Source organism: Vipera berus (assembly GCF_964194415.1).
Source record: "Vipera berus genome assembly, chromosome: 1".
NCBI classification, from domain to species: Eukaryota; Metazoa; Chordata; class Lepidosauria; order Squamata; family Viperidae; genus Vipera; species Vipera berus.
In genome coordinates, this window is record NC_138202.1 from 339,879,884 (window position 1) to 339,892,206 (window position 12,323).

General features: G+C 38.9%; 1 protein-coding gene across 1 annotated transcript; it reads left to right on the forward strand.

Moving 5' to 3' along the window:
* Nucleotides 1–2,638: 2,638 nt before the first annotated feature.
* Nucleotides 2,639–8,793, forward strand: ABHD11 (abhydrolase domain containing 11; the record flags this gene model as incomplete). The annotated part of the gene is made up of 6 exons (XM_081317723.1): nucleotides 2,639–3,126; nucleotides 3,922–4,057; nucleotides 5,543–5,716; nucleotides 7,161–7,331; nucleotides 7,945–8,126; nucleotides 8,649–8,793. The coding sequence occupies exons 1-6, from the start codon at nucleotides 3,005–3,007 to the stop codon at nucleotides 8,791–8,793; spliced, it is 930 nt and encodes a 309-aa protein (XP_081173849.1). The 5' UTR covers nucleotides 2,639–3,004.
* Nucleotides 8,794–12,323: the final 3,530 nt, after the last annotated feature.

Sequence of the window (12,323 nt, forward strand, 5' to 3'; positions counted from 1 at the left end):
TTGCTACAATCATGGGAGGTCATGAAGCAAAAAAAAAGCAAGGTGCTTGCACATGACTTAGGAGGTTCAGACTACTGAGGAAGGTAACTCCATACCTGGATTAGACAGAAATCTAACTAATACCATCCTTAGAATGTGTATAAGCCAGCCAAATCCTTCCACTAAACTTGTAAATAATCATGATCATTCCAAATACATTCTCACTGCACAGGTAGTTCCATTCCAAGTCAGAAGCAGTTTTCCATTTTCTTGTTCTAAGATGCTTCTTTGATTTCCCAGTCTAGTTTACACTTTAGGACAGGGGTCCTGAACCCACAGTCCATGGACTGGCAGTCGGCCATGGCATGCCAGAAACTGGTCCGTGCAAACAAGCGAATCCCCATCTGCTGGATGCAGACAACATGTAAAATCACCTCCACTCCAGTCCGCAGAAAAACCTCTCTCCACGGAACTGTTCCTGGTGCCCAAAAGGTTGGGGGCCACAACTTTAAGATTTTCTGGTGGTCTCCAATTCTAATACTAATCAAGCCTCATCTTGCTTAGCTCAGGCAATAATTGGATGTGTGCTGCCACCTGCTGAAACAAGCTCTTACTATTTCCAGTTTGTAACTCTCTCCTGAATTAAAAGAGGGAATTAAAAACGAAAATTAGGATTACCACACCCTAAAAACAATACAAGATTGTAGCTTTGGTTTGTCCTGTAGGTGCTACATGAAAATGGTAACACAGAGTCCTGCTTCTTCAACAAGTATATTTAAATTGTGAAATAAGAAGCAATAGCTATTAGGTATTTCTTTCTTTGAGAAAATCAGTTTAATTCCATATATTACTGTCAACAGTTTTGTGTATAGGAAGGCAGAAGCAGGAAGAAGTTTTTGTTCTTTCCCTCGTGCAGGAAATGACTAATGATTAAAATAAAGTGGCCTTTTGTTTGCCTGAAAGCTATTAATATTTATTATACTACTAATCCAGTCAATAACTAAAATCCTCTGGGTGAACTAAAGGTTAGTAAAAACATTTTTGTATTTTATAGTTATTAAATAAACACACAGCAAATAGCATCACAGACAGCTTAAAGCTTTCATTCATTTTTATGGAAGTGGATTAGTCTTACAATGCTGAATAAAATGCTCAATAATCAAATGATTTCCTTTATAGAGCATCTTTTTTAGAGATAACGGAGAATGGCAAAGGGAAGAGTTTCAAACAATCATATTTGAGTTTTTCCTATTTCCCTAGAACAGTGGTTCTCAAACAGTTTGGCCTTAGTGTTAGTGTTAAATGGAATTTAGATTTCATTATTAACCTTCTAATAAAGGTGCTATTAGCATTTTAACATGGCATCCATATATTTTTTTGAAGTTCAGGAAAACATGTTTTCCTTTTAACCGAAGTCATTTCTTCTTTTGATAGCAAGAACCAACCTTTTCAGCAACTAAACAATAGGGAGCACATTCTGGAAATCCTTAAATACAGACACTCCTTGACTTACAACTGTAATTGAGCCCAGGAATATGTTTGTTAAGTCACTATAGTTGTAAGTCAACATGACCAAAAGTACTTTTCCAGACTTTTTTGCAGTAGTTGTTGAGGAAAGTTATTGTTGTGGTCATTAAGCAAACACTGCAATTGTTAAACAAACACGGTGGTTGTTAAGTGATCCAAGTCATTGAATTGGCATATTTTGCAGGAAATGGCAAAAAACATCACAAATTGTGTTCACACGACCATGCCACAACCAGCCATAAAACTGACCCGCCCGACATGCACTCATAAAATGTGAGAACTACCTGTATACATGTAACTACATTAAGAAAGATACCAATTGGACTGGAAGGGGATGTCAAAATTCCTAAATTTACTATTTGGGGAAATAGGATCAATGTTTTCTATTGTTTAATACTCATGTTTAATAAATGTCTGTTTTATTTGTTGCTTTCTGACACATCACATATAACAAATGTAATATTTGTCTCTATACCCTATAAAAAGATTTGCTAACCCCTCCCCCATGTAGATGCTTCTTTTTTTGCCTGAATTACTTGGTGATTTGTATTTTCGGATGGGTAAAAAAAAACTTTGCAGAGGTAAAAGTGTTTTTCTCGCCCAAATTTAGGAAATAGATCTTCATCTCCACATAAATTTGTTGCCTGAGTTTCTAGGCAACATCAGGACCCTTCACATTCTTAAAAATGATTGAGGACCCAAAAAGCTTTGGTATATGTGGGTTGTATCTATTGATATTTACTGAATTAGAAATTAAAACTGAGAAATTTAAAGTATTTGACTTTGTGGGCCACTTGAAGAGGTCATAGACATCTAGGCTTGGGAACCCCTGTCCTAGAAACAACCTGACTGAATTTATCTCAAAAAGGTTACTTCTCAGATGGGAGACTTCCGAGGAATACTGGAGATACAAATGAGGTTGGTGTATCTTGTGGAATAGAGCAATGGCATTTGCACTTCAGGATCGCGATATATTTGCCTTCAGTTTCCAGGAGGCTTTATGACTTCTGGGGAATATTTTTTTTCCTAAAAAAAAACCATTGATCGCAATCGTAACGTTTTTCTGGTTATTTGATATGTATTTTTTGAAAATATTATTTTCAATATTTTATCACGATATAATATTTTATTCAATATTATATAAAAGTATTCTTTGAAAAAAAAGGTTTTTGTGTAATTCCCAAACTCGGCTTTACTAGCAACCAGACATGAATAAGGGCATTCGTCACTCCCTCTGGTGACAGAAAAGATTCAGTGAGCATGTCCAACAAAGCCGGAAGGGGCAAGACATTCGAATTACTTTCTTCTATGGCAGGGATAGGGAACTATGGCCCTTTTATGATTTGTGGACTTCAATTCCCAGAATTCCTGAGCCAGTTCCCCACCCCTGTTCTATGGCATCTGACACCTTAGCAACCGACCCGGCAGTAGATCCGTGGCTACGTTCCTTCATTAATTTTAGTCTCTCTGTCACCTTGGTGACCGCTACGCCCGGCCAATGATGCTTCGTGCTCTTGGCTTTCCGCGTTCTGCTTTTCGCTGGGCACGGGCTCAGACACTCCGATGCCGCCTCGCTATCACTGCCCGGGAAAGAAAGAGTCTCGCCAGCCGCGCCATGATGTAAGAGCTCGGCAGGGGGGGGTGGAACTTGAAAAGAGTAGAGAGAACCTCCTGGTTCATGAAGCCTCCATCTTCCCGGTTGTGTCAGGATCATTGACCGGATGTAGTCATCATAGAGATGGAAAGGACAGTCTGTAAATATACAGTAAAATGATGGCGTCCCAATAGCCTCTCCTTTTTCGGCGGTCAGCTGCGATGGGGCCGCAGAAATGGTCTATTTCCTGTCTGAAATGTACAAATGGTTACCACTTTGGTTGTGAAAACACATAAGACCACTAGATGGCAGCATATAAATGCAGAATATTTTTAGATGATTCTGTTTTTAAAATGCTATTTATTGATTCTTTTGAAATGGATTTATGTTGCTAGTAAGCTGCCTCAGAGACTCCTGAGGGGAAAAGATAGAGCATCAATAATAAAAAGCTTATTTATGGTCCACTTATTCTACTTTATTGGTCCTTATAGAAGCTTCCAGATTTTGCAAGGAAAACCACAAGCAGGGCTCAAGTAAAATTACTCTTTTTTTTCAGTAGCTCACTTCCTTCTAGAATCTTCCTGGAGATTCTTTTTAGCTAATAGTCATTCATAAATCTGTCCTTACATTAATTTGTCTTTATAAACCTTGCAAAACTTGCTACTAGTCTTAGCTGAAACAATTAAGGCTGTGGAATGGCAGCAAGGAGGGTTTCTACATATCTGTGTTACTATCTGCCACTTTGTGGTTATCCGCATTTTTGCAGTCTGGGTCTGCTAGCCTAACCATCAACTTGATCATGGCTTTTGTTTTATTTATAGGCCAGTGCCTCTATCCTATGCCATTTTTGATGGACCATCATCAGATCCTCCACTTGTTTTCTTACATGGGCTGTTTGGAAGCAAATCCAATTTTTCATCCCTCGTAAAAAAGTTAGTGCTCCAAACTGGTCGCAAGGTGGGTAAAAAAGGAGCATGATCAGCCAGGGAGGGGGTTCTTACTGGCCAAAAATGAAGAGCCATTTTTATATTGAATACTGTAGTCAGAAATTCTTTCCCAGAATTTTGTATAACTGAACAGAACATTCTAAAATACTTGTCAATCTGTCTCAGGTGATCCATAGCTTTTTATGTTTTTTATGAAGCTCTAAATTCAACACAACAGAATGTCTTTGTTCTTTTTAATGTCTCTTGCTGCAGCTTCATCATGTCACTGTCTCATAAACAACCTTAAAACATTCAGATGTGATTAAGATAGTGTTGCAAAGAACAAGGGAATTACATGTATATAAGAAAAGGAGGACATTAATTAAAAACAAGGTGTTTAATCACAAGGCACACATAATCATTAAATGAGAAAGCTAAATGAGAAAGTAGAATTGGACTGATCTGAACGACTTCTCTACATTTCTCTTATTAGATTTCATGCTCTGACACAATGAGTACAAAAATATGAGCTTTCCATATTGAAAAGATTACAATTGCTTAATAGTGCATAATGCATCAAAACTGAGTCATTCTGGATAGCAAGAGGGGTGGCATATAAATTTAATAAAATTGAATGAAAAGGAAGAAATGCAACTGAAAAAAATCTCAATTTGTTCTGCTCTTTTACAACACTGAACCTACAAGTTATTCTGATTTTTATAATTTAATACAAATCTTATGCAATGTCTTTTTGGGGAAGTCTGCAAATGTAGCTAAGATATAATTCAAAATTAGTCCATATTGGGCAGGAATTAAACCCAAAGCTATAAATTAATCACTTCTTTTAAATCTTGGATGGTTTTCTTCTCTCACTATCTATCTTACATAGTTTTAATATAAATATATTACAACTGTGCAAGAGAAAGAGAGAAGAAAAGCAAACTTGGAAAATCAACCTATTAAAAGGAGCTACACTTCCCCTGCATCAGGGGTGTCAAACTGCTGGCCCGCGGGCCAGTTGCATCATGTGGCCGCACCCACCCCAGCTCCAGCAATGCAAAAAAAGTCACGATATGTTGTGACACGTCACATGATGCGGCGAGTTTGACACCCATGGTCTGATTTGACACTACATGGTCTGATTTGCAGCTTTGAAGAATTTTTTTGATCCAGAGCTGTTCCTGAATCTCTATGGGATGGAAATAGTAATTAAGCTGTTCTGCAACTTCTTCAATTCTATCCATTGCAGCAATTCCTGAGCTGGTCAGACCTGGTAATAATCACCTATGTATTGGTGATATTATGTTTAAACTTTTAGACTAGTACAACTGTGTACTAAATGAGGCTACCTTTGAAGAATCTCCAGGAAAATTGGAAAATTCAACAGCTAGACTGTTCCTTGGTGGATCATAATAATTTCCTCATATCTGTTTGAAATATAGTTCTAGTGATTCTTAAGTAAGTATGGCCTTATCTTTGCCAACCTGCTGGCTTCCCTCTTCTCTTGTCCAAATAGGTGCTAACAGTAGATGCCCGCAACCATGGGGATAGTTCCCACAGCCCCATCATGACCTATGAAGCAATGAGTGCTGACATCCATCTCTTTCTGAACCAGCTACATCTCAATAGGTGTGTCTTAATTGGCCACAGCATGGGCGGCAAGACAGCTATGGTATTCGCACTACAATGGGTATGCATTTCTGACTAGTTCTTCTAGTATTTTACTGTTGATATTGGAGTAATATGGCCTATTAGACAAAATGGGAGTTGGTTATTGAGAGAGGAGGAAAAATAGATGTTTAGCAGATAGAAATATTTTATTACCAGAAATTTGTGTATGGGGATGAAGGGGGGACATGAAGTTTATATCTATGGCAACTCAAATATTTATATATAATAAATATCAAAAGTTGACTGTCCCTTAGGGAATCCTGTCATACGATATTGTGAACAATATAGTATAGTTTCTAGGGATAATGAATGTAAAAATAAACTGATCAGAGAACAAATTGATCTGAGGTTGCCACCTAAAGCACAAATCTGCAGGCTCAAATTACAATATTTGGAATACCATGTGAAGACCTAGCTCTCTAGGTGAGTCTGTCATGCTGAGAAAGGTGAGAACAAAGGGAAGATGATGAGATATACCATTGGAAAACCTGGAGGGCCAGTTTGGAGAGAAAAGACAGCAAATTATCTCATTTTGCATAATTTATGTTTTTACAATTCAGGCTTTAAAAAACAAATTTTTGTCTGAAGCCACAGCACGCAAAAGATGCTTTAAAAAACATTTCCTCCGTTCTTATTTTTAATTAGTTACAAAGTCCTAGACTTAAACAGTTGTACAAGTTCAGAACACACAGACAAGAACTGAAGTTCCTCAAAATGTATATGCTCTATTTTAAATTAACAAGGACAGCCAACATCTTAATTTTCTGGGATGATGAAAAATTTGAAACAATTGCAGAACAGACATGTAGCCAATTTTACAATTTTTAAGTATAATTTCTCCCTATTTTAGTCCCTCCATTCAGTTAGAAGAGCATGCTGCAGAATAGGTGTAGCAACTGTTGGTCATTCATTCTCCTCTGGAAGAGGGGGTAGAGGACATAAATTCTTGTCAGATGTAAGGTTATGCATCTTTTTCTTTGAAACACAATTCCCTTTCTTCTTACAATGTCTATGATGGAAACTGATTCCATGTATCAGACAACAATTATTGTCTGTTACACTGAATCTGCCTTAGAATTCTTATTAGAGTCTAGGCTAGGCTACTTATTTTCCAGAAGGCAGGACAAGAAACAATGAATGGAAACTAATCAAGGAGAGAAGCAACTTGGAATTAAGGAGAAACGTTCTAACAGCGAGAACAATTAACTAGTAGAACAGCTTGCCTTCAGACATTGTAGGTGCTTCATATCACTGGCGATTTTTAAGAAAATACTGGACAGCCACCTGTCTGAAATGGTATAGGCGGGTCTCCTGCTTGATCAGGGGGTTGGACTAGAAGACCTCCAAGGTCCCTTCCAGCTCTATTCTGGTTAATTGATTGAAATAGGGACTAGTGTGACAGCTCTTTCAGCCAATGATTTCTATGATCTCCTTTTTCTTTCCCCACATTTGTTCCTTTGCAGCCAGACCTGGTGGAGCGCTTAGTGTGTGTTGACATCAGTCCTAGCCTAACAAAATATGTCAGTGGCTTTCAGGATTTCATTGCTGCCATGAAAGCAGTGGATATCCCTAGAGGTATTCCTCGTTCCACTGCACATCGTATGGCCGAAGAACAACTGCGCCCAACTATTCAGGTAAAGTGTTTTTGTCAGAGAGCCCACGTTATACATTTCAGATCCAAGCTACTTCACCTTTCTGAGGCATGCGAAAGTGTGGGACAAGAAATAGTGCTGATATATGCTAGTGTGGTATTGTTTTAAACAGAATTTATTATTCTTCAGAGCTGGGCATGTACAACACGTAAATCAGTTTACCAAATTCAGCTTTATTTGGATGTAGTCACACAAAATGACTGCCCAAGGATTATGTTTCACATTTAAGGCATCATCATAGTGCTGATATATGCTAGTGTGGTATTGTATTAAACAGAATTTATTATGCTTCAGAGCTGGGCATGTACAACACGTAAATCAGTTTACCAAATTCAGCTTTATTTGGGTGTAGTCACACAAAATGACTGCCCAAGGATTATGTTTCACATTTAAGGCATCATCATAGTGCTGATATATGCTAGTGTGGTATTGTTTTAAACAGAATTTATTATGCTTCAGAGCTGGGCATGTACAACACGTAAATCAGTTTACCAAATTCAGCTTTATTTGGATGTAGTCACACAAAATGACTGCCCAAGGATTATGTGTCACATTTAAGCCATCATCCCAGTGCTTTTACTTTTTTTTTGTGTAGGACCCAACTATCCTCAACTTTCTACTTACCAACCTAGTGAATGCTGAGGACCAATTTGTATGGCGTGTGAATCTAGAGGCCATTTCACAACATCTGAATGACCTGCTCAGTTTTCCTGACTTCCAGACATCTTATTTAGGGCCTACACTGTTTCTTGGGGGTTCCAAATCTGGCTATATTAGGTAAGAGATTTGGAGCTTCATTTAAAATAATATCTGCAGGGTTGCAGCCTGAAATCTTTTTACGTTGCATATCAAACAATTTTCAGTAAACAGTAGGCTATAATCTACATACCCCAAAAGGTAAATTAGTCTTGCTGAGTGTCTGCAGATGATACTTTTACACATAGGCATGATTTAATATGAATTGTATTTTGCACAGCTAGACCAAAGATAGTTTGGAAGTTTAGATCTGGTGGATGTTTCTATCATAGACTTGCTGTTTAACTTTGGTTTCCAGAATGGTCTACCATTGCACCTTGCTTTTTAGGGTCAGTTGAAATCATAAGGTCCTTTTTCACTAAGTTTTTTTACTGCCTTTTAATTTCTCTCATTCACAAACAACTAGTTACCTATACTTTATATAGTACAAACAAGTTATTTTATTATCATATTATATTGATTGATACAATTTACAAACGCCACAAAGTTGTTACTCCAATTTTTTTCTGTTTCCTTCCCACTTCTGTGTCTACTTTTCTGCAGTTCCAATAACTACTCTGAGATCAAGCGGCTCTTTCCTGATGCTGAAATCCAGCATATTCCCAATGCAGGGCACTGGGTTCATGCGGATCAACCCCAAGAATTCATCACTGCCATTTGCAACTTTCTTGCACTCCATCCACTGTAAGATTTCTGAACAGATCTATGCAAACTGTCCTCTCAAGATTGGAAGTTTTCCCATTGGATTTAGTGTTGTATGTGGCTCATGGTCTTATTTCAAAAGCTCCATGCAAGTGATCCATTCAGTGTTTGGTCAAATTGTCAGTCCCTTCCCTGATGATCTGCTCCTTGGAGGACTTAGAAGTGGGAGTCGGAGTCAGAGAATGAGAGACAAGAGAGATGTTAGAAAACAGAAGTGTCATAAAGCAAAACTGAGGAGTCTTATTCACTTTTGGCTTTGGCTCAACCAACCATTTACTCCAGTTCTGCCTATTATTCAATGCAGACTCCACTTAATGGAATATGTCCTCATAGGTAAAGGTAAAGGTTCCCCTGCACATACGTGCTAGTCGTTTCCAACTCTAGGGGCCGGTGCCCATCTCCGTTTCAAAGCCAAAGAGCCAGTGCTTGTCCAAGGACGTCTCCGTGGTCATGTGGCCAGTCATGACTAGACGCCAAATGCGCACGGAACGCTGTTACCTTCCCTATTTTTTCTACTTGCATTTTTACGTGCTTTCGAACTGCTAGGTTGGCAGAAGCTGGGACGAGTAACAGGTGCTCACTCGGGATTCGACCCGCCAAACTGCCGACCTGATCAACAAGCTCAGCGTCCTAACCCACTGAGCCACCGTGTCCCTTACACATCCTCTTAGCATATTACAAATGTGATAATCCAGTTGTGGTTAACAGGGAACTCTGGTCTATGTATGTATATATGTTTTATTTATTTATTTAATAACCCTACCAAAACCCCCAAATATTGGCAAACACCACACTGACAATTCATTGCTCCAGATGAGATATAGATTTCACCCTCCAGTGTTTCTTAATTGTTCAGACAGCCCCAATCCATAATTCTTGAGAACACTAGATCTATAATCAAGAAGGATCCATGCTGTTTTAGGCAACCTATATAATAATAAAACTTTTGTTCCTGTAATGTTTAACTGGGCAAAATAATACATCATACAGCAACCATTTTTGAACCAAGGAACTCAGATGGGCTAACTTGCAGAATTCATCCAAAATCCAGGACCTGCGACTCCCTTGGAATTGAAATATGGTAAATTTTATAAAACATTTTATGACATAAAATTATCATAAACCAGTTCAGAACATACAAGTAGTCCTCCACTTACAACCGCTTAGTGACATTTCAAAGTTATAACAGCACTGAAAAAGTGGCTTCTGTTTTTCACACTTATGACTATTGCAGCATAGTCACATGATCAAAATTCAGACACTTGGCAACTGATTCATATTTATGACAGTTGCAGTGTCCTGGGGTCATGCAGTGGTGGGATTCAGCCGGTTTGCACCACTTCAGCAGAACCGGTAGTTAATTTTTTTGTTGCCCAGGCCTAGACTGGACTTCCAGAAGCAGCATCCACACAGAGAACCGGTTGTTCACATATTTGTATCCCATCACTGGCAGCATGCAATTATCTTTTGTGATCTTCTGGCAAGTAAAGTCAATGGGGAAGCGAGATTCACTTTACAAGGGTGTTACTAACTTAACAACTGCAGTCATTCATTTAACAACTGCAGTCAGTAAGGTAGTAAAATGGGGCAAAACTCAACTGTCGCTTAGCAACAGAAATTTTGGGCTCAATTGTCATAAGTCAAGGACTACCTGTAATATGTCATAAAACATTTCCTATGCTGATGTTTGACTATACTATAGAGTTTAATGTGGACTATTTTCAAGGCCAATACATCTCTGAAAGTATCCCAACCTTTCCAGTGAAGACAGTATATTAGCTTTGTTACTGTTGAAGATGTAATGGATTTGCAATGGAAAGATCTCTGAAAGCATGACCCAATGGGCTACAGGTTGTCTAGTTCTTCTTTAAAAGTGATTGATCCAAAGTAGTAACAAACCAGTCATAATCAACTCTTTAGGCTACTGCTGGTCCTTCAAGGTGAAAGAAAGAAAACATAAGTTTCAGCTATATATTTGTGCTATTGTTTGGATTATTTAGCAGGCCTTTAAATATGAATTATTTACTTAATGCCTATTTTTGTGCTTATTGTAATTGAAGACCACTTTTAAAAGGAGAGATTTAAATTAATCCATGGCAAGGAGTTTGTGAGCATTTTGCCTACTCAGTATTTGTGATAGTGACAATATTTGATAACATGACAGTATAAGTGATATTTGTGAATTGTTATTCTGTTACATGACTCCTGCCATCTCCTGTCCTTGATAGTACCCATCTTCTGTAGTCTTTTCCAGCAATTTGCAGATTGCCCAACATTTCTAGTAGAATGGACTGGTCCAATGTAAGGTTAAAAAATGTTTCCCATCTTAGTCTTGGCAACCATCAATGCTGCCTTTAAATGGCTCCATGCTTTTTGCAGAATTATTGTTGATGTTATTTATTACTTGATCTTTTCCTGATGTCAAAACCCATTCCTATTTTATTTCATTTCTATTTCATTCCACCTTTTCCTGGGTTTTGCCATATTTCCAAGGGGGAGAGGGGATGTGCCTGTAGGGCTATTACTTTCACTTCTTCCATTTGCTACAATGTAATCCTTTATTTTGTTTATTGGGTCTGTATCCTGTTTCCTGCATTATCTCTCTCTCTCTGGACTCTTTTAAACTCAGTTAAGAACAAAGGAGGAAATAAGGAATGCAACATCAGTGCCTGGTTTATGTCTACACTCTCAAAGAAAGGTGTGAAGAAGCTGCCGACCCTTGCTGCGTGAGCTGGAGACAGGCCGATGTTATCTCCCCAGTTCCCACAATGGACTTAACACTTGGGGATTGGCTATCCCAATTTGGGCGGTCGATCTATGGGGTGTGGTCCTGCTTGGGGACACTATAATCTACTGCGTTGTGCGGGAAATCTCAGATCCTGTCTATTATGCCAGCTATCACCTACTCTTAATAAAAGTTCCTGCTTGGAAGAAATTGTTTCCAAGAGTTCTGCTTTCTTAAGATGTGGGCTTGAAGTGTGCAATGTCGCGTGGTTGAACGGAGAGACGGACACTTGAGCTGGGTAGTATTTCTTTATTGAGTCAGAAATGAAGCTGGAGCAAAGGGGTTACCTGGCGTCTCTTTATACCTGCCCAGGTGAATGGTGACCAATAGATTTAAACCTGGGCTTCCCGCCAGTGCAGGTGGCCAATGGATTTAAACCCTGGCTTCCCGCCAGAGCTGACCATGCTCTGGGGCTGTCAACGACTCGCCCTATTCAGGCTTTCCCGCCAAAACGGTTATAGCCTGGAGCTGTCCAGCCCCCTGCTGTGCTGACATTTCCGTGTATGCTTTAAAGGCATACACTACACCGTGGGTCCTGACATCTGCCTTTTTTACAAATCACTCAATGTGGCAAACATAGATTATACAGGTAGTCCTCAACTTATGACCTTAGGTTAGTAACCCTTCAAACTTACAACAGACCCTGAAAGTAGGACCTGGTTTTGAAATTCTGATATTCCACCGGCTGCAGTCACATGACCATATTTTGGGCACTTGGCAACTGGCCCACA